At 39.7% G+C, this 26,266-nt stretch overlaps 1 protein-coding gene across 1 annotated transcript in view; it reads left to right on the top strand.

Moving 5' to 3' along the window:
• Positions 1–26,266, top strand: part of cracr2b (calcium release activated channel regulator 2B) — a 137,257-nt gene that overhangs the window by 68,801 nt on the left and 42,190 nt on the right. The window contains exons 3-8 of the mRNA XM_069896715.1: positions 1,289–1,400; positions 9,438–9,609; positions 10,986–11,132; positions 11,590–11,680; positions 13,825–13,920; positions 20,188–20,375. Coding sequence (XP_069752816.1) covers positions 1,289–1,400; positions 9,438–9,609; positions 10,986–11,132; positions 11,590–11,680; positions 13,825–13,920; positions 20,188–20,375 — 806 coding nt within the window. The remainder of the gene's footprint in view (positions 1–1,288; positions 1,401–9,437; positions 9,610–10,985; positions 11,133–11,589; positions 11,681–13,824; positions 13,921–20,187; positions 20,376–26,266) is intronic.

Genomic DNA, 26,266 nt, shown 5'->3' with positions numbered 1-26,266 from the left:
GTTCTTCTCCTGTCCCTAGTGATAATGTGAAGATCATTGCCAATAGCTCAGCCATCTCCTCCCTCACTTCTCACAGTAGCCTTGGGTAATTCTCGTCTGGTCCTGAAGACAAATCTAACTTCATGCTTTTCAAAAACTCATTCTCTTAACGTCAATGTACTCAAGCATTGCAGTCCATGTTGAGCTATCCACACAATTACCAAGGTCCTTTTCTCTGTGGAATACTGAAGTGAAGTATTCATTAAGGACCTTTGCTTTCTCCTGCAACCTCGTACACATTTCCACTATAATTGGTCTGATTGGTCCTACCTCTCACAACTCATCTTGTTCTTCACAGGCTTGTAGAATGCTTTGGCTTTTCTTTAATCCTGCTCACCCAGGCCTTCTCATGGCCCCTACTGGTTCTTTGAAGTCAGTCCTTAAGCTCTTTCTTGACAATCTTGTAATCTGTTCCTTTCTTCTCAAACCTTGTAAAATTTTTTCTTCCCTGCAAGATTTTCTACATCCCCTGTACACCATGGTCTTTCAATGGAATATACTTGTGCAGAGTACCATGCAAGTATTCTTTGATCAGTTACCACATTTCTGCCATAAATTTCCCCAAGTACCTCTGCTTCCAATTTATGTCCCAATTAAATGTTTCCCATATTAACTTCTTTGCCATCCTTTCATTTTAAAATACTTTTATTGATGTTTATGCAAAATTGAACAGTATAGCTGTATATTGTAATGTATAATTCAAAAGCTAAGAAAAAAAACCCTTATAATTCAGAACCCTACCACTAACCAAGGTTAACAGCTGACACATAAGAATCAAGTGACACCAACCTGCAGATGAACAGCACAGCACCAAAGCTTCAGAACAACCCTAATTCTTTAGGCTATGATAATAGTCCATCAATTGGCCTCACGTCTTTTGAAAGTTAATATTTGACATCTGATTTTTTCTAAACTGAAACAAAACATAATATCACTTAACCATACTGTATGTGTAGTCTTGTGTTTCTATTCAATCAAAATTGCACGTCTGGCTACCAAGGAAGTAAAAGATAAAATTCAGTTTTGAGTTGGAGTCAGTAAAGCATCATCATCTTGAAATGATCCAAATAGACCAACTTCTTTTCCATCCATATAATTCATATAGATTCTCTCTGTATTGATATTACTCTTTTGATGTTTTTTTTATCCATGATGTAGCTCATCTTGGTGCAGTTGACTTTACCCTTGTTTATTTGTGAATGTCAGGACAACCTCATTATATCTGATTTTGCTTCATGCTTTGTTACAGAGATTGCAAAATGAGTTACCCCTGACTCCCGAGCAATTGGAAGCTGTCTTTGACAGCTTGGACCAGGATAAGAATGGCTACTTAACACCGGTGGAATTCAGCATGGGTCTTGGTATGTACCATGTATAAACTTCCTTTGTTGGAAATGGGATGCAGGGAGGGGGTATTGGGAGTTGCATTTGTGGTAGGACAATCAATAAATGTGGTAGGAAGTTAAAAGGAATGAGACACAAGAAATTTCAGATGCTGGAATATTGAGCAGACAAACAGAAGTTGAGGGGACTCGATGCATCAGGCAACATCAATGGAGTGGGAAGGCAGTCATCAGTTTGAGTTGTGTCCCTTTCTTGAGACAAAGATGGGAAGAGGAGATAGCAAGCATTTTTTCTTTAAAAAAAGGAAAGGGGTTAAGAGTTGGGGAGGGACCAAGAGAAGTGGAGGGGGGAGAAAGGAGAAGATGCGACTGGGAAGAGAGTAGAGCATAAGGGAGTGGGCTTGAAAACAGGAAGAGATAAAGGTCAGAAGGAAATGGTGGAACTGGTTTGGGGTGGGGGGGGGATTAACTGAAACTGGAAATTTCGGTGCTCACGCCAATTAGGATGCTGATGTGGAACGTGATGTGGCGCTCTTCAAGTTTCTGTTTGAAAATGGAATGAATTACTCGTGGTGTTAGGTGGAAAAGAAGAAGAGCACCTCAAATAGCTGCCTCTCTCACACTTTCGGGCCCATACCTTTCCGTTTGTTGCGAATTCTGAAAATAGCTTGACGATTTATACCACTAACCAGAGTTCAGAGGTCAAAAATCTCATTTCCTTTTTAAAAAAAACCCAGAATCTGTCCAAGTAAATTTATTCTAGGCAAATTGATGGCACTTAATAACAAAATATCATTGATTTTAAATAGTCATTAAGTTAGTGAGGACAGAGCACAGTTAGCTTGATGTTTAGTTCATGCTGTTGCAGCACTGGCATGCTAAGTTCGAACCTGACGTATGTTCTCCCTATGTCTGCGTGGATTTCCTCTGGGGGGGGGGGGTCCTCAGATTTCCTCCTATCCTCCAAAAATCGCATGGGGTTCGTAGGTGAATTGGGCCCATCTCTCAATTAAATTAAATGTCTTTCCATGGAATTTGCAGCAGACATTGCTTCTTAGTTAAACACATCTTGATTTTTCCGGGAAAGCGTTATATGGGCAGAGATCGGGGAATTAGAAACCCCCTCGAAATAATGCAGATATGCTGCAGCGGGAACATCATAACTTAGAGGCAGAAAGAGAGAACATCTGTACCTTTGTTTTTGATTACAAAAAGCCGACCTACTCTCCAGTCTAAATGAAAGCAAAGGTGGTATATGCAGAACAGATTAGTTCCAAATCTCTTAATTGGAAATATTCTTTCAACTCCTACATGGTTATAATGAAAGATCCTGTGTGGTAAACTCTGGGTGTATTTTGAATACACCCAATGATGCCAGAAACCATTGACAACACCGCCAACAGCTCTGAATTAATTCCTCTTTTCCTTTTTATCTCTCCAGTGCCATTCAGTCAGGGTACAATGCTAATTAGTCCTGAAATTATTAGGCATGCTAAACTTTCATTAGTCTTCTGAGAAAGGCGGAGTGGGCTGTTGTCAGAGGCAAAAGTTTATTTTTGCTCGGAGGAAGCAAAACATAAATGTCAAATAAGAGAAGCCTGTGAAGCAATCAGGTTGTTAGGCGAAAAACCCAAAGGTTCTTTCTGCTACATAAAATAAATGGCTTGCTGAAAGCTTGATGATAAACCTGTGGCAGCTAATGAGTTGAAAGCGGTCAAGAGGCTTTGGCAATGATTAAATATGACAAGTGTTGTAATTAAACATTTTTGAGGGAATACTTACTTCTGCAGACTTATTGGAGAAATAGAAGCAGGAGTGAGCCACTTGGCTTCTCATTCTTCGTCTGCCATGCAATAAGATCACAGCAGATCTTCCTCTTCAGTACCACTTTCCGATATTATTTGATATTCCTAATATCCAAAAATCTGTGGGTCTCTTGAATTGAACTGAGCACCTGCTGCACTATTGGGAAATGATTTCAAAAGATTCACTACTCTAAGGCTGCAGAAGTTGTCTACAAGGAGTTTAGTAAGGCCTTTGACAAGGTCCCACACGGGGGGTTAGTCTTCATGGCGAGGTAGTAAACTGAATTTAACTGGCTATATGGGTGAAGCCAGAGGGTAGTGGTAGGTGACTACTTCTCAGACTGGAGGCTTGTGACTAGTGGTGTGCCTTGGGACACAGCTTGTAAAGGGATCTGGATCAGCTGGAAAAAAAAATTTGGCTGAAAAATGACAGATGAAATTTAATGCAGACAAGTGCGAGTTGTTGCATTTTGGAAGGACAAACCAAAAAAGGAGATACACAGAAAATTATAGGTATTGAAGAGTGTGGTAGATCTGGGGATACAGATACATAATTCCCTGAAAGCAGTGTCACAGGTAGATAGGGTTGTAAAGAGAGATTTTTAGCATATTTGCCTTCATACATCAAAGTATTGAGTGCAGGAGTTAGGATGTTTATGGTAAAGTTGTGTCAGACGTAAGTGAGACCAAATTTGGAGAATTATGTGCAGTTTTGGTCATTTAACCACAGGATTTAAAAATTGCAGAGAAGAATTACTAGGATGCTGCCAGGACTTCAGGAAATGAGTTGCAAGAAAAGATTAAACAGGTTAGGACATTATTCCCAGCAACATAGAAAAATGATGGGAGATTTGATTAAGGTATTTAAAATTATGAGGGGGATAGACAGAGTAAATATATACGGGCTTTTTCCACTCAGGGTAGGTGAGATACAAACCAGAGGACATGGGTTAAGGGTGAAAGGGAAAAAGTTTAGGGGAGCATCTTCACAAGAGAATGGGGGGGTATGGAATGAGCTGCCAGCTGAAATGGTGAATAGAGGCTAATTTTTAACATTTAAGAAGAATTTGGACTGGTGCATGGATGGGAAGGGTATGGAGGGCTATGGACTGGGTGCAGGTCAGTGGGGCAAGGCAGAATAATAGTTTGGCACAGACTAGAAGGGCCAAAGGGCTTGTTTCTGTGCTATAATATTCTATGGTTCTTATCTCAGTCCTGAATGGCTGACCCCTTATTTTGGAACATTGACTCTCAAACACTCCCCAGGGAGGGTACATGCCATTCTTGCATCTTGCTTTCAAGCCTTGTGTGTTTCAATAAGATTGCCACTCATTCAGTCATCTGAAACTCTTCTACCAGCACAAATCTAGCATCCCAGAAATTGGTAAGCCTTCATGGGTTTTCCATACCTTTCCTTGGGAGAGTGGACAATATACAATCAGTTTCACACAGAAGGGTGGTGGGCATTTGCACTGAGAGGAGTGGTATAGCAGTGACAATGGTAATGTTCAAAAAAAAATTCAATCAGGTACTTGGATAGAAAACATGTAGAGGTTTACAGGCTGAATACAAGCAAATGGGACTACCTTGGACAAGTTGGGCTGAATGACCAGTTTCCATGCTGTAGATCTCTGTGACTCCATGACTCTGTAACACTCACTTAATATAATTTCATCTCCATCTACGGTCATTTCAACACCTGCACAGAGCTAAGGACAGGAATTTCTAGCTCATCGTCTTATTCCCTTACATTTCTGTCAGTGGAGAGAAGTAGGGCTGAGGACAATGGTAGTAGTTCAAAGTTCAGATTTATTGTCAGAATACACACATTACATTACGTGCAAACCTGAGATTCTTTTGCCCGCGGTTCAGGCGGAATTTCTACTTATTGGAAGTGCAAATAACTGGACTCTTAAAAAGATCCACAAACAAAAGAGAGAGGTGCAAACAAGAACCTAGTGGAAAGAAACCAACTGTACAGGATAGAAAATGTACAATAATAAATAACATGCGAAGTAAGAGTCCTTAAATGAGCCTCTGATTGAGATTGTTATTTAGGGATCTGATGGTGGAGGGGTAGGGGTAGCAACTTTTCATCAACATGGTGTCTTGTGGCACCTACACCTCCTTCCTGATGGCAGCAATGAGAACAAAGTATATCCTTGGCAGTATAAATCCTTGATGATTCTTGATGATGGGGAAAGTTTTGCCTGTGATGATGGACTGGGCAGACTCCACTATCTTTTTGTAGGATTCTCTGCTCAGAGGTATTGGGGCCCCCATACCAGGCTGCGATGAAACCTCGTCAGCACACTTTGGACTCCACATCAGTAGAAGTTTGACAAGGATTCTGATGTTGTACCAAACCTCTGCAAACTCCTGAGAAAGTAGAGGTGCTGATGTGCTTATTTCACAATGACATTTACGTGTTGGGTCCAGGAAGGCTTCTCCAAAGTAGAGGCTCCCAGGAATTTAAATACGTTCAACCTCTCCACCCCTGATTTCACCCCCCACCGCCAATGATCACTAGATTGTACATCTCTGGTTTTCCCTTCCCAATGTCCACAATCAGTTCCTTGGCTTTGGTGTCATTGGTTGTTAGTGCACCATTCAGCCAAGTTTTCAAACTCCCTCCTGTATGCTGCTTCATTAACCCCTTTTATGCAACCTATGGCATTATCAGCAGATTTGTTGATGGTGTTATTGTTGTGCCGAGCCACACAGTCATAGGTGTAAAGTGGGTAGAGCAGGGGGCTGAGAATGCAGCTCTGTGATGCTCCGGTCCAGATGGAGATTGTGGAGGAGATGTTCTTACCGATCTTCACTGATTATGGTCTGGAGGTGAGGAAATCCTGGATCCAATTATATAGTAGGTTAATTGGACTAGCACTAGCTGCTTCATCTGTGCAGATTATCAAAGGTCTGTATTTTCTTAGATTGGTACATGTTTTTGCTGTTTCTTCTTTATGCTCTCTCTAGAAAATGTCAGGAACACAGATGACATTTCATTTTACAAGTCGGCAAAATATTATCTTTCACTTCCTTCTCCAACAATTTTCATAAGGACTGCAATAATCTTCAAATGTTCTTGCCATGATTCTTCAGTGATGCCCATTCGCCAGGGGATAGGGGAACACTGTTACCATTTGGGTAAAAAAAAAACCCTACTGCAGGAGGAACTCAGCAGTATCTGTAGGGGTAAAGGCGCAGTTGGCATATTGGGTTGAGATGCTGAATCATCACTGTGTCTCAACCTGAAATGTCGACAACTCATCACACCCCCACCCCCACAGATGCTGCTTGACAAGTCTACTTCTTCTCCCCAAATTCTAGCATCTGCAGTCTCATGTCTCCATTTACTCTGAGGGGTTTGGTTGCGAATTCCATCTGATTGTTTGCTGTGTGACTAACTTTCCCTTTTAGTTTGTTTCTCTCTCTTTTGATACCCTCTCCTGATGATCCTAGACTTTACTTGGTTTCTACCATTTAAGTTCAACATTTCTTAGGGCTCAGGCGACAGACGTTCATTCTTTTCTGGATTCTTTTTTTAAAGTAATTATTTTAAGAAAGATAGGGATTCATTGAAAGCAGGGTCTTAAGGACCTATTTCTTTATTAAATGTTGATTATAAAATTGCGCTGAAGGTTCTAGTTAATAGATTAGCTAAATATTTACCAGATTTAATTTATTTAGACCAGGTTGGTTTTATTCAAAATTATTATTCAGCAGATAATATTGTGAAGTTGATTTCTTTAATGTTTCTCGGGAGGAATCTAACCGACCAATGGTTATTTTGTTGGTTGGATTAAGGCTTTATATATAGAAATCCTACTGTTAGAGTCATGACAAACTGACAGTTAACTTTACCTTTTATGTTGACTAGATCAACAAGACAAGGCTGCTCTTTGTCACTAGCTTTATTTGCATTAGTTATTGAACCTTTGGCTTGGGTGATTAGACAAGATAGTAATATTAAAGGTATTAAGGTGAAATCTGATGAATTTAAAATTAATTTGTTTGCAGATGATGTTTTGATATATTTAACAGAACCTCAGAATTCTTTGAGGAGTTTACATGATAGATTGGAACAGCATGGTGAGATATCAGGTTATAAAATTAATTGGAAAGAGAGTGAGATTATGCCCTTAGCTAAAATGGATTATTCTTCATGTAGGCATATTGTGAAATTTAAATAATCAGATTAAGTATTTAGGTGTTAAGGTAGATTGTAATTATAGTCATTTATATGAATTAAATTATTTGCTTTTATTGTCTAAAATTAACGATGATCTGTATCGATGGAAAGATTTACTGATTAATTAATAGGACAAGTTTATTGTATCAAAATGAACATTTTTCCTCAAAATCAATATTTTTTTCAGTCTATTCCTTGTAAGATTCCTCAAAAAATTTTTAAAGGTTTTAAATGCTTTGGTTAGGAAATTTTTATGGAAGGATAAAGTGGTAAGGGTATCATTTCAGAAATTAACTTGCAAATATGAATTAGGAGGCTTGCAACTTCCTAATTTTCAAAATTATTATGATGCAGTACAATTGAAATTTAATAGGATGTTTAAAGTAGATAAACCTTTGATGTAGGCTAATATTGAACTATCTCTAATTGGTGAGAAGAAGATGGATCAGTTTATTTATAGATGGAATCCTAAGTTATTGAGTAATTATAATTTACCTGTTTTGAAACACTTAATGGATTTCTGGTATATAAAAAAAGCCATAGGGTACTCAAAGCAAGATTTCAGGTAAAACTCCATTATATCAAATAAGCTTTTCCCATTTACACTTAATAATTAACTTTTGAAGATCAAAAGGGTATTAAATTAGTGAAAGATTGTTATGAAGCAGGATATTTTATTTCTTTTCAAGAATGAAAGAGAAATATGATACATCTTCAAATACTCTTTTTTTTCTTATTATCAAATTAAAGCTTTATTGTTGAATAATTTTGGACATACTTTACAGTGACCTAGATGATCTAAGTTTGAAATTTTACTTATTGAGGGATGTAAGAAGGGATTTATATCTGAGATGTATGTTCTACTATAGAATAAACTGCTTAAGCCAGATATTCATAAATCTGGATTGAAATGGGAGAAAGATTTAGGTATATGTATTTCTCAGGATGATTCAATGAATTTATATAGGGATAATATGACTAAAATCGTAAATGTAAGGTATTGATTGGTTCATTATAATTTTATTCATCAATTATATTTAACCGGAAAAATTAAGGCAATATAATTTTATTTCTTCAGATTTATGTTTTAGATGTCATAAGGATGTAGGTTCTTTTCTACATTCTATTTGTTCATGTGAAATAGTGAAACCCTTTTGGAATAAACTTGAGGAATTTCTAGAAGTTATTTTGAAAGGGAAATTTATATTAGATCCTGTGATATTTTTATTGGGTAATATTAAGATGATTAGTTTAGAATTGAAATTAAATAGATTTCAAATCGTTTTTTTGAGATTGGCTTTAGCTGTGGCCAGAAAATATTTGGCAATTACATGGAAAAATGAGACCGATTTTAGTTTTCAGAGTTGGCATATGGAGTTGAGGTCTTGTATTTTGTTGGAAAAGATAACATTTAATTATCTTTTTTACCATAACATTTGGAGCTCGTATTTGGATTATATGGGCATGAATTATTAAATCCCCTTCCTGCATGTTAGTGGTGTTGCTCCAAACCACGTTAATTAACTGACGAATTTTGATGTTATGTGATCTCCTCCTTCTTTTTTTCCTTTTTCCTTTCTTTGGGGTAGATTAGAGGGAGGTGGTTTAGGGAAGGGGGGAAGGTGGGGGGTTGTAGGGGATTAATTTTTTGGGGCTCAATCTACCCATCTTCTGACATTTCTATTCTTAAGTTGTGCATTTATCTCTCCCCCCAAAATTTTAAGATCAGCCATAATGCTGTGAAACTAGAGTCACAACTATGCCAGATCACCCAAAGTCGGATATTTCTAGTGGAGCAGATAAGTTTTTAACAACGATTGTCACTCAGACCAGTTTCACTTTTTAAGAACTACAGAATATTAATTGAACTTAAGTTTCACAACAATGGTGGGATTTAAACTTTGGCCTCTCATTTACTAATCTGCTAACATAATCACTAATGACCACTCTTCCTGCTGCTCGTTCTTTCTCTTTAATGCATGAGCTCCAGTAGTTTCACCGATTGTGAAAACTTTGCCTTTAATTTATTGTACCGCATGTTCCTTGAATATTCAGGACAATTCATTGGCGTCAAAGCATTGTCAACGACAGAGAGGGTAGAAAACTCCAAGCACGATGAAACGTTTGAAACTGGCTGGTTAGAAGGCCTGCATATTGTCACAGATGAAGAAGAGAAGAGATTCTGTTTCATGATGGAACAACTTGGAGCTGCCCAGATCTTTGAGGAGTAAGTATTTTATGAATCTAGCTGCAGTATCCATTTTTATCTCTCATAACTGTAATTAACTAATGACAACTATCAGTATTTATTTATCCTTTTATATTCTCTATCTCTTCTATCTCATGGTTCCATGTAGTAATTTAATTTATATTACTCTAGCTGGTGTATCATGGACTTGTGGGGTTGAAGGAAGTAAGAATTTTGGTGCATTCATAGACTGTAAGCCAGGGGTTCCCAACCTTTTTGTTCCTCTTGGGCATTTTTATAGGTTCCTGTGAACCCCTAAAAATTAAGAATAAAAAAAAACACGACATTGTGCAATCTGACTGCAGATTGCAACACCATGTATTGTACAGTAGTGGTTATTCTCTTCGACCCAATGTACCTCCTGAAAAGTGCAAATGTAACACTGGGAGTACATGTACCCCAGGTTGGGAACCCCTGCTGTAAGCTATCGCTTTTTATATATATATATATATATATATATATATAATATCTTTTTATATATATATATATATATATATATATGTGATTATTATGTGCTGTATATTGTGTATGTTAGTGTGTGCAACATGATCTGGAGAAAAACCATTTTATTTGGTTGTATATGTACAATCAGATGATAATAAACTTGAACTTGATACTCGTAATAATGTTTCGAGGCACAATTTCCATGAGATTAATGTTCGAGAGAAAAAAATTATGAGAACCGTATGAGTCATAGCTCAGATAGTACAGAGGTTCCACATAAATACCGTTAAGGTAGTGAGATTCAGACACCAAATGTTTAATAACTTATTGCTGCAAAGTTAGGTCCCTTCGACCTTCCATCTTCTTCAAGAAGAATAAATGGTGTTTTATTTGAAGTAATTTCCAGGCTTCTGCAAAATCAGGTATGGTACTATAAACTTAAGAAAGCAGGTTAAATAATGGATATCATGCAACAAGTTTTATGTTAGAGAATCAGAGTTTGTCAGTACCATATTTTAAAAAAATCATTCAGCTTTAATTAATCTTGTTTCCTGTTGCTCATGTTGTGACTAAGGTGAACCATCATGAGACCACTCACTGTTTAGTTTATTTGGCACAATCCTGAGTAAGCCAGTCAGCCTTCAAAGAAAAATTGATTTTAGATCAGTTGAAGAAAGATAAGGAGATGTTATTGTTAATTGACTTGGTCAGGTCAACATTCCCTGAAACATCAGTCGTCAGTCCATTTACAAGAATGAGTCATATCACAGAGCCTGATGGAATATTCTATGGTGAGATTCAGAACTTGCAATATTGATATTAATTATTCTTACGAGTTTATCATTAGTGAACAATATGTTTTATCTGGGGTATGTTTATTTTAAATGCTCTTTTTTCCTCCTCCATTTCAGTCAAAGCGAGGTCAGGGAGTTGTGGGCCAGGCTCCGCAGAGTGAAGCCAGAGCTGCTAGCTAACTTTGAACAGTTCTTAGCCAAAGTTTCAACACAAATCCAAGAGATGCAACAGGAAAAAGAAACCATGGAACAAGCATTGAAGCGGTAATCACTGGCAAACTTTCAATAAAAGCGTGGCCATCTTAATTGAAAAAACTGAGGGAATGCATTTGCTTTGTTTTAAATTCTCCCCTCTGGCTTGGTTACCAAACACTAACCAGCATTCCGTAAGCCCCATGACTGAGTGTTCAGTACCCACTGACGAGGCTGACCCTGTGAAGAATGGGTGTTGTCTGATGATATTCCTTGAGAGGGTGGGAGAAAACTGTCATCATGTACGACTTCCTGCAAAGGTGTCAGGAACTTGAAAAGAGTCATAAACTTTGAACTTTTTTTGAGCTTACCCACATTAAGTTTATATTCTTCCTTCCTCACTAATTGTTCTGATCCAAAATAGAGAGCAAGTTATTCCCTGATGAATCATTTTGTTCAGTCCTCTTTTGTTGCAGTGAGCAAAGTTTCTGGTTTGTTGACTGAAGCACTTTCCCTTTCTTTTTACCAGGAAGGAGTGCGAGCATGACAGAGAGGTACATTGCCTGTATGAGGAGATGGAGCAGCAGATTAAGAGAGAGAAAGAAAGATTATTGAATCAGGTAACTTAATGTTATTCTTGGGAATGTGGGATAAATCCGAGCATTCTCCATTTCTGCTTTCTTTTTCATATGAATCTGGCAATGAACTTGCATTCTATAACATCCACTGCTGCGCCAGTGTGCTGGCTTCCTGTGTTGGATGAATGAGGACCCCAACCCCTTGTGGTTTGTGTGTTTGATGAATGAGGATCCCATCCCCTCTGTAATTGATGTATAACCCCAATTCCTTGTGCTTTGTGTGTTTGATGTATGACCCTAATCTCTTGTGCTTTTTGCAGTCTTTCCCCTCATAATAATCAATTTTCTCATTCCAGAGTGAACCACTTCACATTTTCCTACATTATACTTGATTTGCCAATTTTTGTCCACTCAGTCTACCAGTATCCCTAAACTATTTATATCCTCCTCCAAGCTGGTCTCCTCCAATTTTGAATTTCTGTAAGCCTATCCACAATATATGTGCTTCCTTCCTCTATATCACCAATATATACAATAAATAGCTACTGTCCAGTTTAAACCAATGCAGCAGCCCATTGGTTGCAGTTGCCAGTATCTGATATTACATGCATTAACATATGATCACCAACTCCATGAGTTCCTTCCTGTTCAGCCACCTACTGAGTAGGTGAATGCATTTTGAAATGCAAAATATATTGGATCTATTGGCCTCCTTTTTAAATGCTCAAATGCTTAAATCAGACTGATTCTTCCTCAAAAAACTTTGATAAATTTGCCAGACATGATGTCCCCTTCATGAAGTCCTGCTGATTTTTGTCTGATTGGGTAATAGTTTTCCAAATGTTTACTTAATACATACAATTGTCCATTTAATGAACATGAATCAGCCTATGCTTTCTCCCAACCCCCTTTAATCTTTTGGATCTTATGGCCATCTTCTAATCTGCTGGTGTTTCTCCAGAAAGTAAGGCTATTTGGAAGAATGTACCCAGTATAAACCACTCTCTGTGTAGACACTTTTTTAAAAAAAAAATTAAATTTCCCTACATGTATTAATATTAAAAAAAACAGAAAATAAGTCATATTCCAAATCAATTATGCATTCCCGAAACAAATCCCACCAACCCCCTCACCCCCAAAATAATCATCCCAAAAGAAACGAAAAAGCAAAAGTAAAAGAGAAGGATAGAAATTTTTAAAAAACATAACCACAGAAAAGTTAAGGGGGTGGGGGGAAGGAAAACAAACCTGGTTCTCTGTAGGCACTTGAAGGATCCAAACTGTCAGGTACCAAAGACTTCTTCATCCTCACCCCTTGGTTGGAAAGTGCTAATTTTCTAGTGATGGTGTTTAATTCTAATCCTTCTTTAAGTAGTTCTGGGATCTTTTGCAGTATCTCCAGTCATTTGGAAGAAAAGGGAAATGCAAATCTATGTTATTTTTCTAAATATAATGCTCAAAAATAAGAATTACAGCAACAGAAATTTATTGAGAATACGTGGGTGTGAAAAAAAAATCATTGGAAATGACCACATGACAGTTCAGTCAGAGTGCTGAACTTCTGGAGATACTAAATATTGGATGTGACATTAAATCAAAGCATTGCCTGACCACTCAGATGAGTGTTAAATACCTATTGTGCAATTCAAAGAAGTGCGGGCCTAATCTCCATTGTCTCTTGCTGAGATATCGTGGCAAAAAATCCAAAGGACGACAACTATTGTCCTCCATTGGTATAAGGAGGAGGCAGTTAGGAGAGAGAAAAAAACATTTTTAATCCCATGCTGACTGTAAGGACTTTTGCGTTCTCTCCATATCTGCATGGGCTTTCTCTGGGGGCTCCGGTTTCCTCCCACCATTCAAAGTGTACTAGGGGTGTAAGTTAATGGGGTGTAAATTGGGTGGCACAGACTCGGGGGTCAAAATGGCCTGTTACTGTGCTGTATGTCTAAATTTAAACAAAAAAATTGTTACAGAGCTGATGCTGATCCCCTTTTGCTGGAAGGTAGGAGAAATGGAGAGAATATTTATTAAACAAGATGAGAGCAGAGGTCAAATGAAACAAGGTGCAAGAACTCCTCCTAAGGGAAGAGGCCAGAAGATGGTTTTGTCATAGCTCGCTGTGTGATGTCAAAGAAACCGGCAAACCTAATGAGAAATAAATGCTCCTGCCATTTTTTCTGCAGGACGTGTGGAAGCACAGTGAACGAAACCATCAGCTGGAAAAGGAACTGAAGAGGAAGGAACAGGACTTGGAAAACATCCTTCTGCAGCAAAAGAAGGTAGGAAGTGACTCTGTGATGGTCCACTGCTCGATTTAATGCAGTTTTTCTTTGGAATAATTTTCCTCAGAATTAGTTTGGCGAGGAGGTAGGGGGAGAAGTTGCATGTAACATATTTTATCAATGATAATTTGATCTGTTCCCACTTTTGTTGCTCAGGTTTGGATGTTGAGCTTATTTTTTTCATGACAGTCAAAGCTGGGAATAATATGTTGGCCTTTTCAATGATCGCTTGAATTACTTTGCTATGAAGTCTCTTTTCCTGGGTTAGCTGAAGGTTTGATTCACATGGCCCTGATTCTGGATTTGATTGCGCAAAATAGCAAACAGAGGCAGGACGTAGGCAGTCGGACAACAGAAATGGGAAAAATGCTGGAAGATCAGCCAATCAAGGCAGTGTCCGTGAGAGAAGAGCAAATCAACAGTACAGTTCTGTGACCCTTCATCATATTGGAAAAGAGAGAGGGACGCAAGTCAATTTTCAGGAGGAAGGAAAGTGGAGGAGAGATGTACATCAGAGATATAAACAATTACCAACTCTATTGACAGTCCAATGCAATTGCAATGCAAGTACACAATCCTTTATCCAGAACCCTTGGGGGACAGTGTCTCCGAATTTTGGATTTTTCCAGATTTCAGAACAAAAGCCAGTTGTCCCAGATTTAAGCCCCCCTGAATTGTGCTGCCATATCCACTCCCTTCCTGTCGTGCTGGCACCTCTCTCCCCCTCACCCACCCGAGTCGCGCTGCCATCTCTCCCCCCCACCTAAGTCACACTGCCGTCTCTCCCCACCACCCGAGTCGCACTGACGTCTCTCTCTCTCCTCCCCACCCACTCGAGTTGTGCTGCCGTCTCTCTTCCCACCCGCCTGCCTGAGTCATGCTATCGTCTATCTCCCCCCTGCCCGCTCGCCCGCCCGAGTCGTGGTGCCATCCCTCTTCCCCCGCCCATCTGAATCACGCTGCCGTCTCTCTCCTCCCCCTGCCCACCCGTCACGCTGCCATCTCTCTCCTCCCCCCGCCCACCTGAGTCATGCTGCCATCTCTCTCTCTCCTCCCCCCACCCACCCGAGTCATGCTGCCATCTCTCTCTCCTCTCCCTGCCCACCCGAGATGCACTGCCGTCTCTCCACCCCCCTCCCTGACCTAGTCGCGCTGCTCTCTCTCTCTTTCCCTCCGCTGTACCAGCACCAGGAAAAAAAATGCCGGTTTTTGGAGCTTTCTGGATTTTAGAAGTCCGGATAAATGATTGTGTACCTGCACTCTCAGCACCACTCGATTTCATTTCTTACAGGCATGGGATGATCGTAAGAGTGACCGAGAAATTTAAAACTAGAAACAGTTATCCATTTTATTTCACATCGTGTGCAACAATAATTATTACTGAACTCCAAATTCACTAATAACTATTGTGAAAATATGTTAAAATAATGAATGCATTATGTATGTGTATAGTATATTTTCTGGCTTCACTGAAATAAAAGTGCTGTAACTCTCATGGAAAAGCTTGTCTTCATTTCTAAACCAGTGGCTTTCTCAGCGAGAAGCAACCTCTGGTTTGCCTGTCACTTGCTAGACTTCCAGTACGAGGAACTATTCATAGCTGACTGGTTCATTGTACACATGTGCAGGGCTGTAAACTGAAGCTTGGTACATTTTTTAACTTGATTCATAATGTGTACAAAATAAACATATACAGACATATAAACACACACGGAGAACCAGAATCCAAAGGTATTTACATTCTGAGTATTGCTCAGAATTGAATTAAATTGTATATTGTCATGTCTTGAGATGAAGTGTGAGACTTTGTCATATGTACTGCTCAAACTTAAAGTACAGCAGTTAGTACAATAGTAAAACAAAGTTAAATGTAGAGTGTTATAGCAAGTCAAAAACTGCTGGCTGTAACATCACCTCCCTCACCTGCTGCCCTATAATCCTGAACCTTTGGGTTCCTCCCCCAGCTTATTTCTCCCCTTTATATTACCTAATGTCAGCCCTTTCCCTTTAGTCTTGATAAAGGATCCAGATCTGAAACACTGACTGACCATTTCTACCCAAGGACATTGTCATAAGTGCTGAGTTCCTCCAGCAATTCTTTCCAGATTTTGTTTCCCAATAAGAGTCTGAGCCTTGTATCAAATAGATTGTCTTCAGCCGTAATAAACGACTTGATTTAAAACTGTCTGCTATGAGTGAGAATGAAATCGCTGGCCATTTGTATAAGAGGCAAAGATTTCCTTTATTCACATTTTAGAGCCCATAAATGCTAAGAAATTAACATCAGTTAAGAGCCCTTTGGTGCAATTATTAATCAACAGGTACAGTACAGCATCAGGGAAAATACCAATGAAGCAGGAGTTGATGTGACAACTGTCAGAATAATGGATGAAGGAAAAGGATCTTCACCTAGTTTGCAGGCATCAAATGAGAGTAGATTTAAATTCTAAAGAATACAATATTTGGGTTTTTTTTGCAAGACACAAGAAAATTTTTCACATTTTAACTCATTTACCTATTTGCTAAATGTTCATATTTAGACTTTGCATGTGTAAGTTAATGTTCAAGTTTCTTATCATCTGACTGCACATATACAACGAGATGAAACTGTTTCTCTGGACTACGGTGCACACACATAATACTCACATACATACATACAGGAAAACATAGTACAAAATAAATATGCTAACAATTTACTTGGTTTCATTTAGAAGAGGCTCAAGGTTGTAGGATATTGTTTATCAATCCTACATGCCAGTGGGAGGAAGCTATTTGCCAGCCAGGCTGCCTTGATTTTGATGTTCTTGGGAGATCTGCTCTGAAGTCAGCCAAATGTTGGTTAGACGGGTAGAGGCAATTGCATTGGAACTAATAGGTTTCTCAGTTTGGATAGAGAAAGAATGCACAATACAGCAAAGTGAGAATGCTTGGGTATTTTAAAAAGGTTTATTAGACAGATAAAGCAATGGAATTGGCTAATTCCTTATTATGTCATCCAGTTTTCTCCTTAATTGCACCAACTCTCGTATATTCCACTCAGAAGTCAGTTCTGAATGTTGATCACTCGTCAACAGGAAGGTGGTCTATTCAACATTAATGCTGGGCCTTCACTCAATCTCTCTGGTTCACAGTCAATTAAGACTTCTGCAAGTGATGGTCCAATCTGCTATCCAAATAGCCTGTATCTAGATCACTGAGAAAACCTTCATAGAAATAATATTGTGAAGTTAAGTATTAGCTGAATGGACTCTCATCAGACTGAGTTACTGGTTCCATATTCAATTGTGAGTCCTTTTGTACTTTCACGTTGGTGGCAGCATTTATTACGTAGTCCTAATTGATTTTGAGAAGATGGTCATGATCTGCCGCAATCCTTGCATTGAGCAGCACTGTCAAGATATTGTTAGTTAAGAGATTCCATGATTTTTGACCCAGTGACAATAAAGGAACAGTTGTATATTTCCCGGTCAAAGTCATGTGTGACTTGGAATGAACTTGCCGATGGTGATATTCCTGAGCACTTGCTCTCCTTTCCCTTAAGTGTTGAAGAAGCCTTGAAACATTGCTTCATATGGATGACAGACAAAGGTCTCTGTGCACCAAGGGTGGAACTGGCTGATTATTTGCTAATCAAACCAACTACTTTATGCTAGATAAAGATGATGATCTTTAGTGCTGTAGGAAGTAATCCTGATTTGAGTTAGGTACATCACTACCCTCCAGCATCTCATCTGATTTTGTAGCCAAACGGTTTCTGTTCTGGCCAATGGTAAACACAAGGCTGATGACATCTGGAATTTTCCTAATGTTACATCATTGTCCAGAAATCATTTTGGTGTCAGTTATTGTTTTTAATTCGAGTAAATCGAAAAACTAAAATGACCAGAAGCATATACCTCTCCAGCACAGCTGGAATAAATGGAGCCAGTTCACATTCAAAAAGGAAGATTTCTCCTGTGCTATGCGTGGCCAGAATGTCCATGGTGAGAAGCTGTGGGAAATTGGAACTCTCTCTTCAGGGAACCAACACAAAGCAAGCAATAAGATTCTGAACAAAGGAATGACCGAAGTCTTGGACAGACTGAAAGATTTTGAGGAGATAAAGTTTCAAAGAGCAAATCTTGTGGTTTGGAGAGCCGAAGGCAGGACTGGTCAGAGGCCAGAAGGGAAAAAGGTTGCGTTGGGGAGCAGCAGAGGGATCATTTTGTCAAACTATGATCCTTGATTGAAGATGTTTGAGCTAAAAATCCATGCATGGGTGCATTAACATTTTCACCTGCCAAGGAATGCTAAGACAATCGAATGATGTTGAGTTGGTGCTGTAGATTCGATTTGATTTCAGATTTACTGTCAGAGTACATGCACAACATCATGTACAACCCTGGGATTCTTTTTCCTGTGGGCCAGGCAGAATTACCACTTATTGGTAGTGCAAAAAACTGTACACTATGTACACATGTAAACAAATAAATAAATGTAAACAACTAAGCAATACAGAGAGGAAAATAAAACAAACAAGTAAGAGTCCTTAAATGAATCTGATTGAGTTTGTTGTTGAGGAGTCTGATAGTGGAGGGTTACAGCTGTTCCTGAACCTGGTGGTGTGAGTCTTGTTGGACTTGTACGTCTTTCCCGATGGTAGCAGTGAGAACAGAGCATGTGCTGGGTGGTGTGGATTGCTGGTGCTCTCTGATGGCAGAGTTTCCCGTAGATGTTCTCGATGGTGGGAAGGGGTTGTGTCCACTACCTTTTGCAGGGCTTTACGCTCGGGGGCAATGGTGTCTGTGTATGAGACAGTGATGCAGTCGGTCAGCACACTTTCCACCACACCTCAGTAGAAATTTGCCAGGGTTTCTAATGTCGTACCAAACCTCCGCAAACTCCTGAGGAAGTAGGGGGGCTGACATGCTTTCTTTACGATGCCATTAGTGTGTGGGTCCAAGAAAGATCCTGCGAGGTAGTGACTCCAAGGAACTTAAATTTGCTCACCCTCTCCACAAGAGAAAGGTTAGTCTTGAAATTATAACCTTAGAGGAAGCTTAGTCATGAAATTAAATGGCAGAAAGTTTTAAGTGCTGTTTTAACTTTAATTTTTTTAGAAGTGATGTCCACAGTATTTCTAGCACCAATGGCAATATCATGAGATTAGATAACCTTGTATCATCTGGGATTCATTTTGTTCTATTTTCTTGTGATAAAAGCTTGGAGAATCACTCAGTTAACACATATCCCTGGGGATATTGTAGCTCTTTCTCATCATTTTTCTACAGTAGCAAACTAAAAGTAGTTTTCACTTTCTGTGTGCAACCACAAGCCTGATCCTGTAATCTTTCATACAGATTACTCGTGGGTCAGGTTATTGTTTAGAGTTTTTAGGTGGGGGGGGGGAGTGAGGTGGAGGCAAATTCAGTCAACAAGAAACCTCCCTGTCCCGAATGAACCTCGCACCAGTAACATAAATTTGCCCTTCTATTACTTAACTCATTTCTCTCTGTCGCTCTGCATCTTGCACTGTGATGTTATTACTTAACTCATTTCTCTCTGTCGCTCTGCATCTTGCACTGTGATGAGCTTTGCTGCTCACAAAATAAACTTTCTTACTGTTCCTTAGCACATGACAATGAACTTAAAAACTGAACTTGAAGTGATGTTCAACTGGCGTTCAGAACTGGTTTAATGTCTCTCAAACAGGATGGAATGTTTGATGAAACCCTTCTTCGTTGCCTTTGCAGGGCAGCCACTCAACCCCCAATGTAGGGAATGAACCTCATGCAGAAATCTAGTGAGGAATGAGGAATCCATTGAATTTATGAAGAACACTATTCAACAATACATCAAGGCCGATGGTAGTTCAATTACTGAGTATTGTGTGTATCACTGGAAGCATTTTGTAAATAATCATGGATTGGATCACTTGCACAATTAACCACAAAATACTTTTGTGCAGGAATGTAGAATTATTAATTCATGAAACCGGGAAGCTCGTGTTACTTACAGTATTTTCAAGATTAAATACCTGAGGATGGAAGCCAAAAGCTGTACCATCCAATGAACTCAACTATTTCACACAGTTCAGATCCAAAGTTTGATGCGTTCGTGGTCATTTCCAAAACTAACTCAGACCAGATTGGGGATCAGCAAGTGGGAAGTGGTTCAGTGGTTGGGATTGGGGATGGGGGTAAAGGGAAAGATGGGTGACATTAAACTCTTCCACATTCATGTAAAGGATCTTGCAATTTCATGCTTGATTGATCACATTGACAGCTAGAACAACAATTTGAGGAGTTCAACTGTGAGCAGACAGATGTCAGGATACAGAATGAGAGGCTGAGATGTATGAATGAGGAGCTGCAGGAACAGCTGGACAGGACGATGCATGACTTGGACACCACTCGCTATAACTTCCAACTTCTTCAGGAAGAGCACCGAAATGAACATCAGAAGAAAGCCAGGTAGGCACGGGCTTCTAAAGAATTATTAAGTCATTGGGATCAAATTAAATCCCAAATTTTCCTTGCATTTTGTACTGTTTAAAATGCAGGTGCACAGAAATTTACTTTTGGAAATGCTGATGACTCTCCGACATCCCCTACCCCAGAGAGTTGCAAAGGAGTGTTCATTAGAAACATTTAAGGTGGAGGTATATACAATTTAAAAGATTGGGGAATTGAGGACAATGAGCAACTGGCACAGAAGAACGGTTCAGGTCTGGGGTAGAGGTTCAGGTCTGGGGTAGAGGTTCAGGTCTGGGGTAGAGGTTCAGGTCTGGGGTAGAGGTTCAGGTCTGGGGTAGAGGTTCAGGTCTGGGGTAGAGGTTCAGGTCTGGGGTAGAGGTTCAGGTCTGGGGTAGAGGTTCAGGTCTGAGGTAGAGCAATTATGATCATATTGAGTGGTGAGGTAGCTTGAAGAGCTAGGAAACCTACCCCTGGGCCTAGTTTATCTTCTTGCACCCTCCTCCCTTTCAGTTGGCTGCCTGGGATAACGCAGGAATATCTTGGAACTGGGGGGAAAAAAAAGTCCAGGTCACCTCTGGCAGAAAACGCAGGGAGAAAACTTGTAAGAGCATTAAACAAAATGTTTATATACCCCAAAATTCTATGTGCTGGTGCTGAACAGGTTCTTAGGTTTTGTAGAGTTTTAAAAAAAAAACAAACTAAAAACACCACCACAATTGTATCTTGATTGAATTAAATAGAGGCAATAAATTATTCAGTTATCCTAGTGCCGATATAGATAATATTCACAGTATCTGATCTAAATCCTTATTATTTAAGTATTGATTCTCAAAAATAAAAGGTTATTTGACAGCCAGGAGTCATCCATTCAAGGTACAACATTTGTGTTGGATCCTAAGGTGATCAGTGGTGATTCATACACAACAGTACCGATTGGCCGGAGATCATCATGAGACAAAACCCCCTGAAGTGCACGCAGCCAGAGTTGGCGACTCAGCCCACAACCCCAGGAACAGATCCTGGGTGCAATTTTCCACCACTGGTAATTGGAAAGACCAATCTTCAGCCAATATTTGATTCATTTACATGTGTGTTACCACCCATTAAAATAGTATTTGATTGGTAAATAGACTATAAATAATAGGCCCAGAGGGGGAAAAAAATCTTTACTCTCTCATTTTCCAGCCTGTTTGAGCAGTCTTCCCTCTGCTGGTTCAGATAGATTCCTCATTCAGAACGATGTGCCTCTACCCAGGAAGCTTATCTTCTTTTTCTTTGGCTTGGCTTCGCGGACGAAGATTTATGGAGGGGGTAAAAAGTCCACGTCAGCTGCAGGCTCGTTTGTGGCTGACCAGTCCGATGCGGGACAGGCAGACACGATTGCAGCGGTTGCAAGGGAAAATTGGTTGGTTGGGGTTGGGTGTTGGGTTTTTCCTCCTTTGCCTTTTGTCAGTGAGGTGGGCTCTGCGGTCTTCTTCAAAGGAGGCTGCTGCCCGCCAAACTGTGAGGCGCCAAGATGCACGGTTTGAGGCGTTATCAGCCCACTGGCGGTGGTCAATGTGGCAGGCACCAAGAGATTTCTTTAGGCAGTCCTTGTACCTTTTCTTTGGTGTACCTCTGTCACGGTGGCCAGTGGAGAGCTCGCCATATAATACGATCTTGGGAAGGCGATGGTCCTCCATTCTGGAGACGTGACCCATCCAGCGCAGCTGGATCTTCAGCAGCGTGGACTCGATGCTGTCGACCTCTGCCATCTCGAGTACCTCGACAAAACTCAAAACGGTCAACCAGTTTACCTATCTCGGCTGCACCATTTCATCAGATGCAAGGATCGACAATGAGATAGACAACAGACTCGCCAAGGCAAATAGCGCCTTTGGAAGACTACACAAAAGAGTCTGGAAAAACAACCAACTGAAAAACCTCACAAAGATAAGCGTATACAGAGCCGTTGTCATACCCACACTCCTGTTCGGCTCCGAATCATGGGTCCTCTACCGGCACCACCTACGGCTCCTAGAACGCTTCCACCAGCGTTGTCTCCGCTCCATCCTCAACATCCATTGGAGCGCTCACACCCCACCCAGGAAGCTTATAGTGCAGAGCAAAATACAGTAAAGCCCCCAGTATCTGGCACCTATGGATATTGCAGATGTCATAGATCCAAATTTTCCAGTTGTCTGAAACACATCTTACAATCATCTACTAATACATCTGCATTAAGAATAAACAGTTTAAAAGACAAAAGGCAGTGCAATGTAAACTAATTTGGAAAAAAAAATGAGTACTGAAGTCTTTAATTATGTAAAGTTCATTTTAATCGGGTAATTACCGTAACTTACAAAATTTAAATTCAACCCCGGTCACTGGCGCTGTAACTGCGTTGCACTAACTGCTACACTAACTACCGCTATCATACTTAACCCCCCCACCAAGTCATAGATGAAGCTTTACTAAAATACTTAATAATAAAGACTCTTACTAGGCAGGGAAAGTCGCTCCAGTAGCGAGTGGCATCGGCCAGCCCCTCATCCTGGGCGCCACCATTTTATTCCAACAGCCACTGCGGATGGGGCATGACCGGGGCGCTCTGCTGGCTGAATGTTTGCTCCCATCTTCATCAAGGGGCTGTGTGTTGCTTCAGAGATCATTTACTTTTGCATTTTTATTGAAATTTTTATTAGTTCTTATTCATTCCCACGCCCCACCCCCCCCCAAATTTATTTATTTCCTCAGTCTTTCTCTTTGCTGGTTGCTTGGGGTTTCCAGTTGCTTGAATTCTGGATACCAGGGATATTACCGCAGTAGGTTTGAACCCTGTTGATCATTTTAAGTATTTAGGATATTTTCCAAGAGTAATGGAATGTTTGGGGATTTTGTCGGGATGTTATGACAAAAGGCAATGCCAATAGATGTGGATGACAATGCAATGTAAATATTTGCTATGAAAATTGTATCTTTGCTGACATTAATTTCACATATTATTTATTATATTGGGGCCAGTGAATGCTGATGTCGTGTCTTGCTGCATGTTTATACCTAAGTATTCTTTGTCACCTTAGGTGTTTTTTTTTTAAAAAAGGAAAGGGCTTGTCAAAGCTAAAGATGGTCCCTATTTTAATAAGAAGACAATTGCACATACTTTCTTTGAAGCTGATCAAGCTGTGGATATTGGTGATTGGAGCTAGATTCATTCTGCTTTTGTAAGAAATGAAAGATCAATTTAATTAATTGTCTGAAACATGTAAATACCAGCCAAGTTGAATGGCTGCTTCTATCCATAATATGTACTGTATATGTTGGCATATAAGACCGTATTTGGATTTTAAAAAATGTCACCCCAAATCCAGGGATCATCTTATACCCAAGTTTAAAATCCAAACCATAATATTGTGTGACCCCAAGGTGATGGAGAACAGCATAAAACGCTGCTTAACTCCTATGGTTGTACCACTAAATATTTTTCTACCAAAACTTGTGTTTGGGAAGCTGGATTAATAGTAGTTATATTAAAATCATAAAAATGCATTATAATATACCTTAAAATATCAGCACAGCAAGCAAAGCTAACAGCATACACCAGAAACCATTTGCAACAGCTGACGAACAGGTCTCCTCTGTGGAGTCCATCTGCCAGACCCACTGCCATTGCCTCTGCACAGGTTGAAGCAGCCTGTTAAAGGAACCGATGGTAGTTTATTTTAAAATATGCTAATAAAATGTAAACCTTTACTGGGTAATTTGTTTTACAAATATTGAGACAGCATCACTCCACGGGTCAGTGGGATGGATGGTAAATGACATTTAGGGCAGTATGCTCTCAGCAGTCAGTGCCAGCCTTGGGGTTGTCTAATACAGCGAGTACAGTTCAAAACCTACAATTTAAGTGGAAATTCTGGAGTCGTCTTCTATATCAGTTGTGTTATATGCTGACACCCTTATATACCAGTTGTGTTATATGTTGACATATACCGTTTTTCTCCATCATTTCAAATATACAGCTCATGTTTAATGTATCCTTGCTGGCTGAGAAACCAGCTTGATCATGTTTAATATTGGTATTATGGTTGGTATATAAAACAGTGAGCTGAAGGTCTGTAAAGATATTGGAAATGAATTTAGCATTAGGGTGATAATGGAAGAATAATTCACATATTAGAAGGAAAAGATTTAATAATCTCATCTATAGTGGATTTCTTATTAAATGTAAGCACAATATCTCAACTTACCAACTATAGTTTATCAAGTCTATGTTTTAAGGATTTATCTTCAATTTTAAAATTGATTGAGCCTCCAGGAATGCCATCTGATTTATTCAAATAACAGTATGTTGGAGTGATTATACATGTAGTTCCATAAACCCCTGGTTATTGCATCAATTAATGATGAGGAGACAGGAGACAAATCTTTTAATTTGGACATATAGCATGGTAACAGGCCCTTTCAGTCCTTGAGTCTCTGGCACCTAACTTACAACACTGGTACATTTGGAAGGGTGCGAGGAAATCAGAACCCGGAGAAGACCCGCGCAGTCTTGGGGAGAAGGTATAAACTCCGTACAGATGGCGCCGGATTCAAATCCCAATTGCTGGTGCTGTAACAGCATTCTGCTAACTGCTCAGCTAACCGTGCCGTCTCAAATCATTGGATTCCGATTGCCACAGAGGGAACTATCCGGAGTTGGCCAGCAATATTGCAGAACGTATAGATATCCTTTTCTTTGGTTCATGAAAACTTTAAAGGTATTATGGAAGAGTCTTTCAGTGTTGCAAATTATGAAAGGTTCAAAGGTTCCTGTAATAATACAATAAAAATGTAATGTACATGATATAGTTCAACTGGTAGACAAAGAGTTGCCACGAGCATTGCCTTTATTCCCCTAACAATTGAAGCAAGAGAGTCCCTTCAGCGACACTGAGAGCCCATGGATTTGCTCCAAGTCCTTCTGCAGCTGCACAAACTCCAGTTCAAATTATAAGCAACCCAAGCTTGAGATCCAAACCTACAATACGATTAGGAAGCTTCCAGCCAGCAACCCCACCCTTTGGGAGCTCTTCTTGCCCTCAGCACCCTATCGAATTGAATCCTGGTTTCCATACCTGGTGCTCATGAGCCAGTCTCAAACTAATGTCTCCTCAATCTCCAAATTAATGAATTGTTCCTGTCAATCACCATAGGATCTTGTTGGGCGCATATTGCGCGGTTGTGGGTTAGTGCCAGATGATTAACTGCTCAGAATATAGAGTATTTAAATACTCTGCATTCCTACTGGATGGAGAACACACAGAAGACTTCAATCCAAAATGGCATGCATGTGTTTTTATGTCTGGGGCATCTGAGAATGGCAGCAAACATTGACTTGCTGGTGTAAAACAATGGAGACATTAACATTAGCTTAGGTAGCCACAAAAGTTAAGAACTTGTAATACGTAAAGGAATGAACAGGCTTTGATAAAATAATGAGGGGATACATTGTGATAATTAGAGGCAGCTGGTTGGACGAATAAAGAGTTGCTTGTGTTGAGAATAAATGAGCTTGGCTTTGCTTTTGGTGGCTCACTGATAATCCTCTTTGTGTGGATATACTTCATCGTCAGCCTTAAGAAACATCAAAATAAAATTGATGAACTCTGCACTTCCTTTTGGAAAACTTCTAATTCTGCCACAAAGTGTTGTCATAAGTGATGACAGCCGAGAGGTTGACAACTCTCTAGCTTGTGATTTGCTGCATTCCAAGTTTCCTCCAGACATGATATTCAATGCCACCTACAAGAATTAACAATTGTTATCGTTTATTGTTCTGAATAGTTCAGTTTCCTCAAAGCTTTGAAACTTCTCTTGGAAGCTCTGTTCATAACGTTGCACTTGTGACAGCTATTCATCCACTG

Source organism: Narcine bancroftii, chromosome 1, assembly GCF_036971445.1.
Source record: "Narcine bancroftii isolate sNarBan1 chromosome 1, sNarBan1.hap1, whole genome shotgun sequence".
NCBI classification, from domain to species: domain Eukaryota; kingdom Metazoa; phylum Chordata; class Chondrichthyes; order Torpediniformes; family Narcinidae; genus Narcine; species Narcine bancroftii.
Note: the sequence above shows the minus strand (reverse complement) of the source record. Positions and strands in the feature narration are given on the sequence as shown.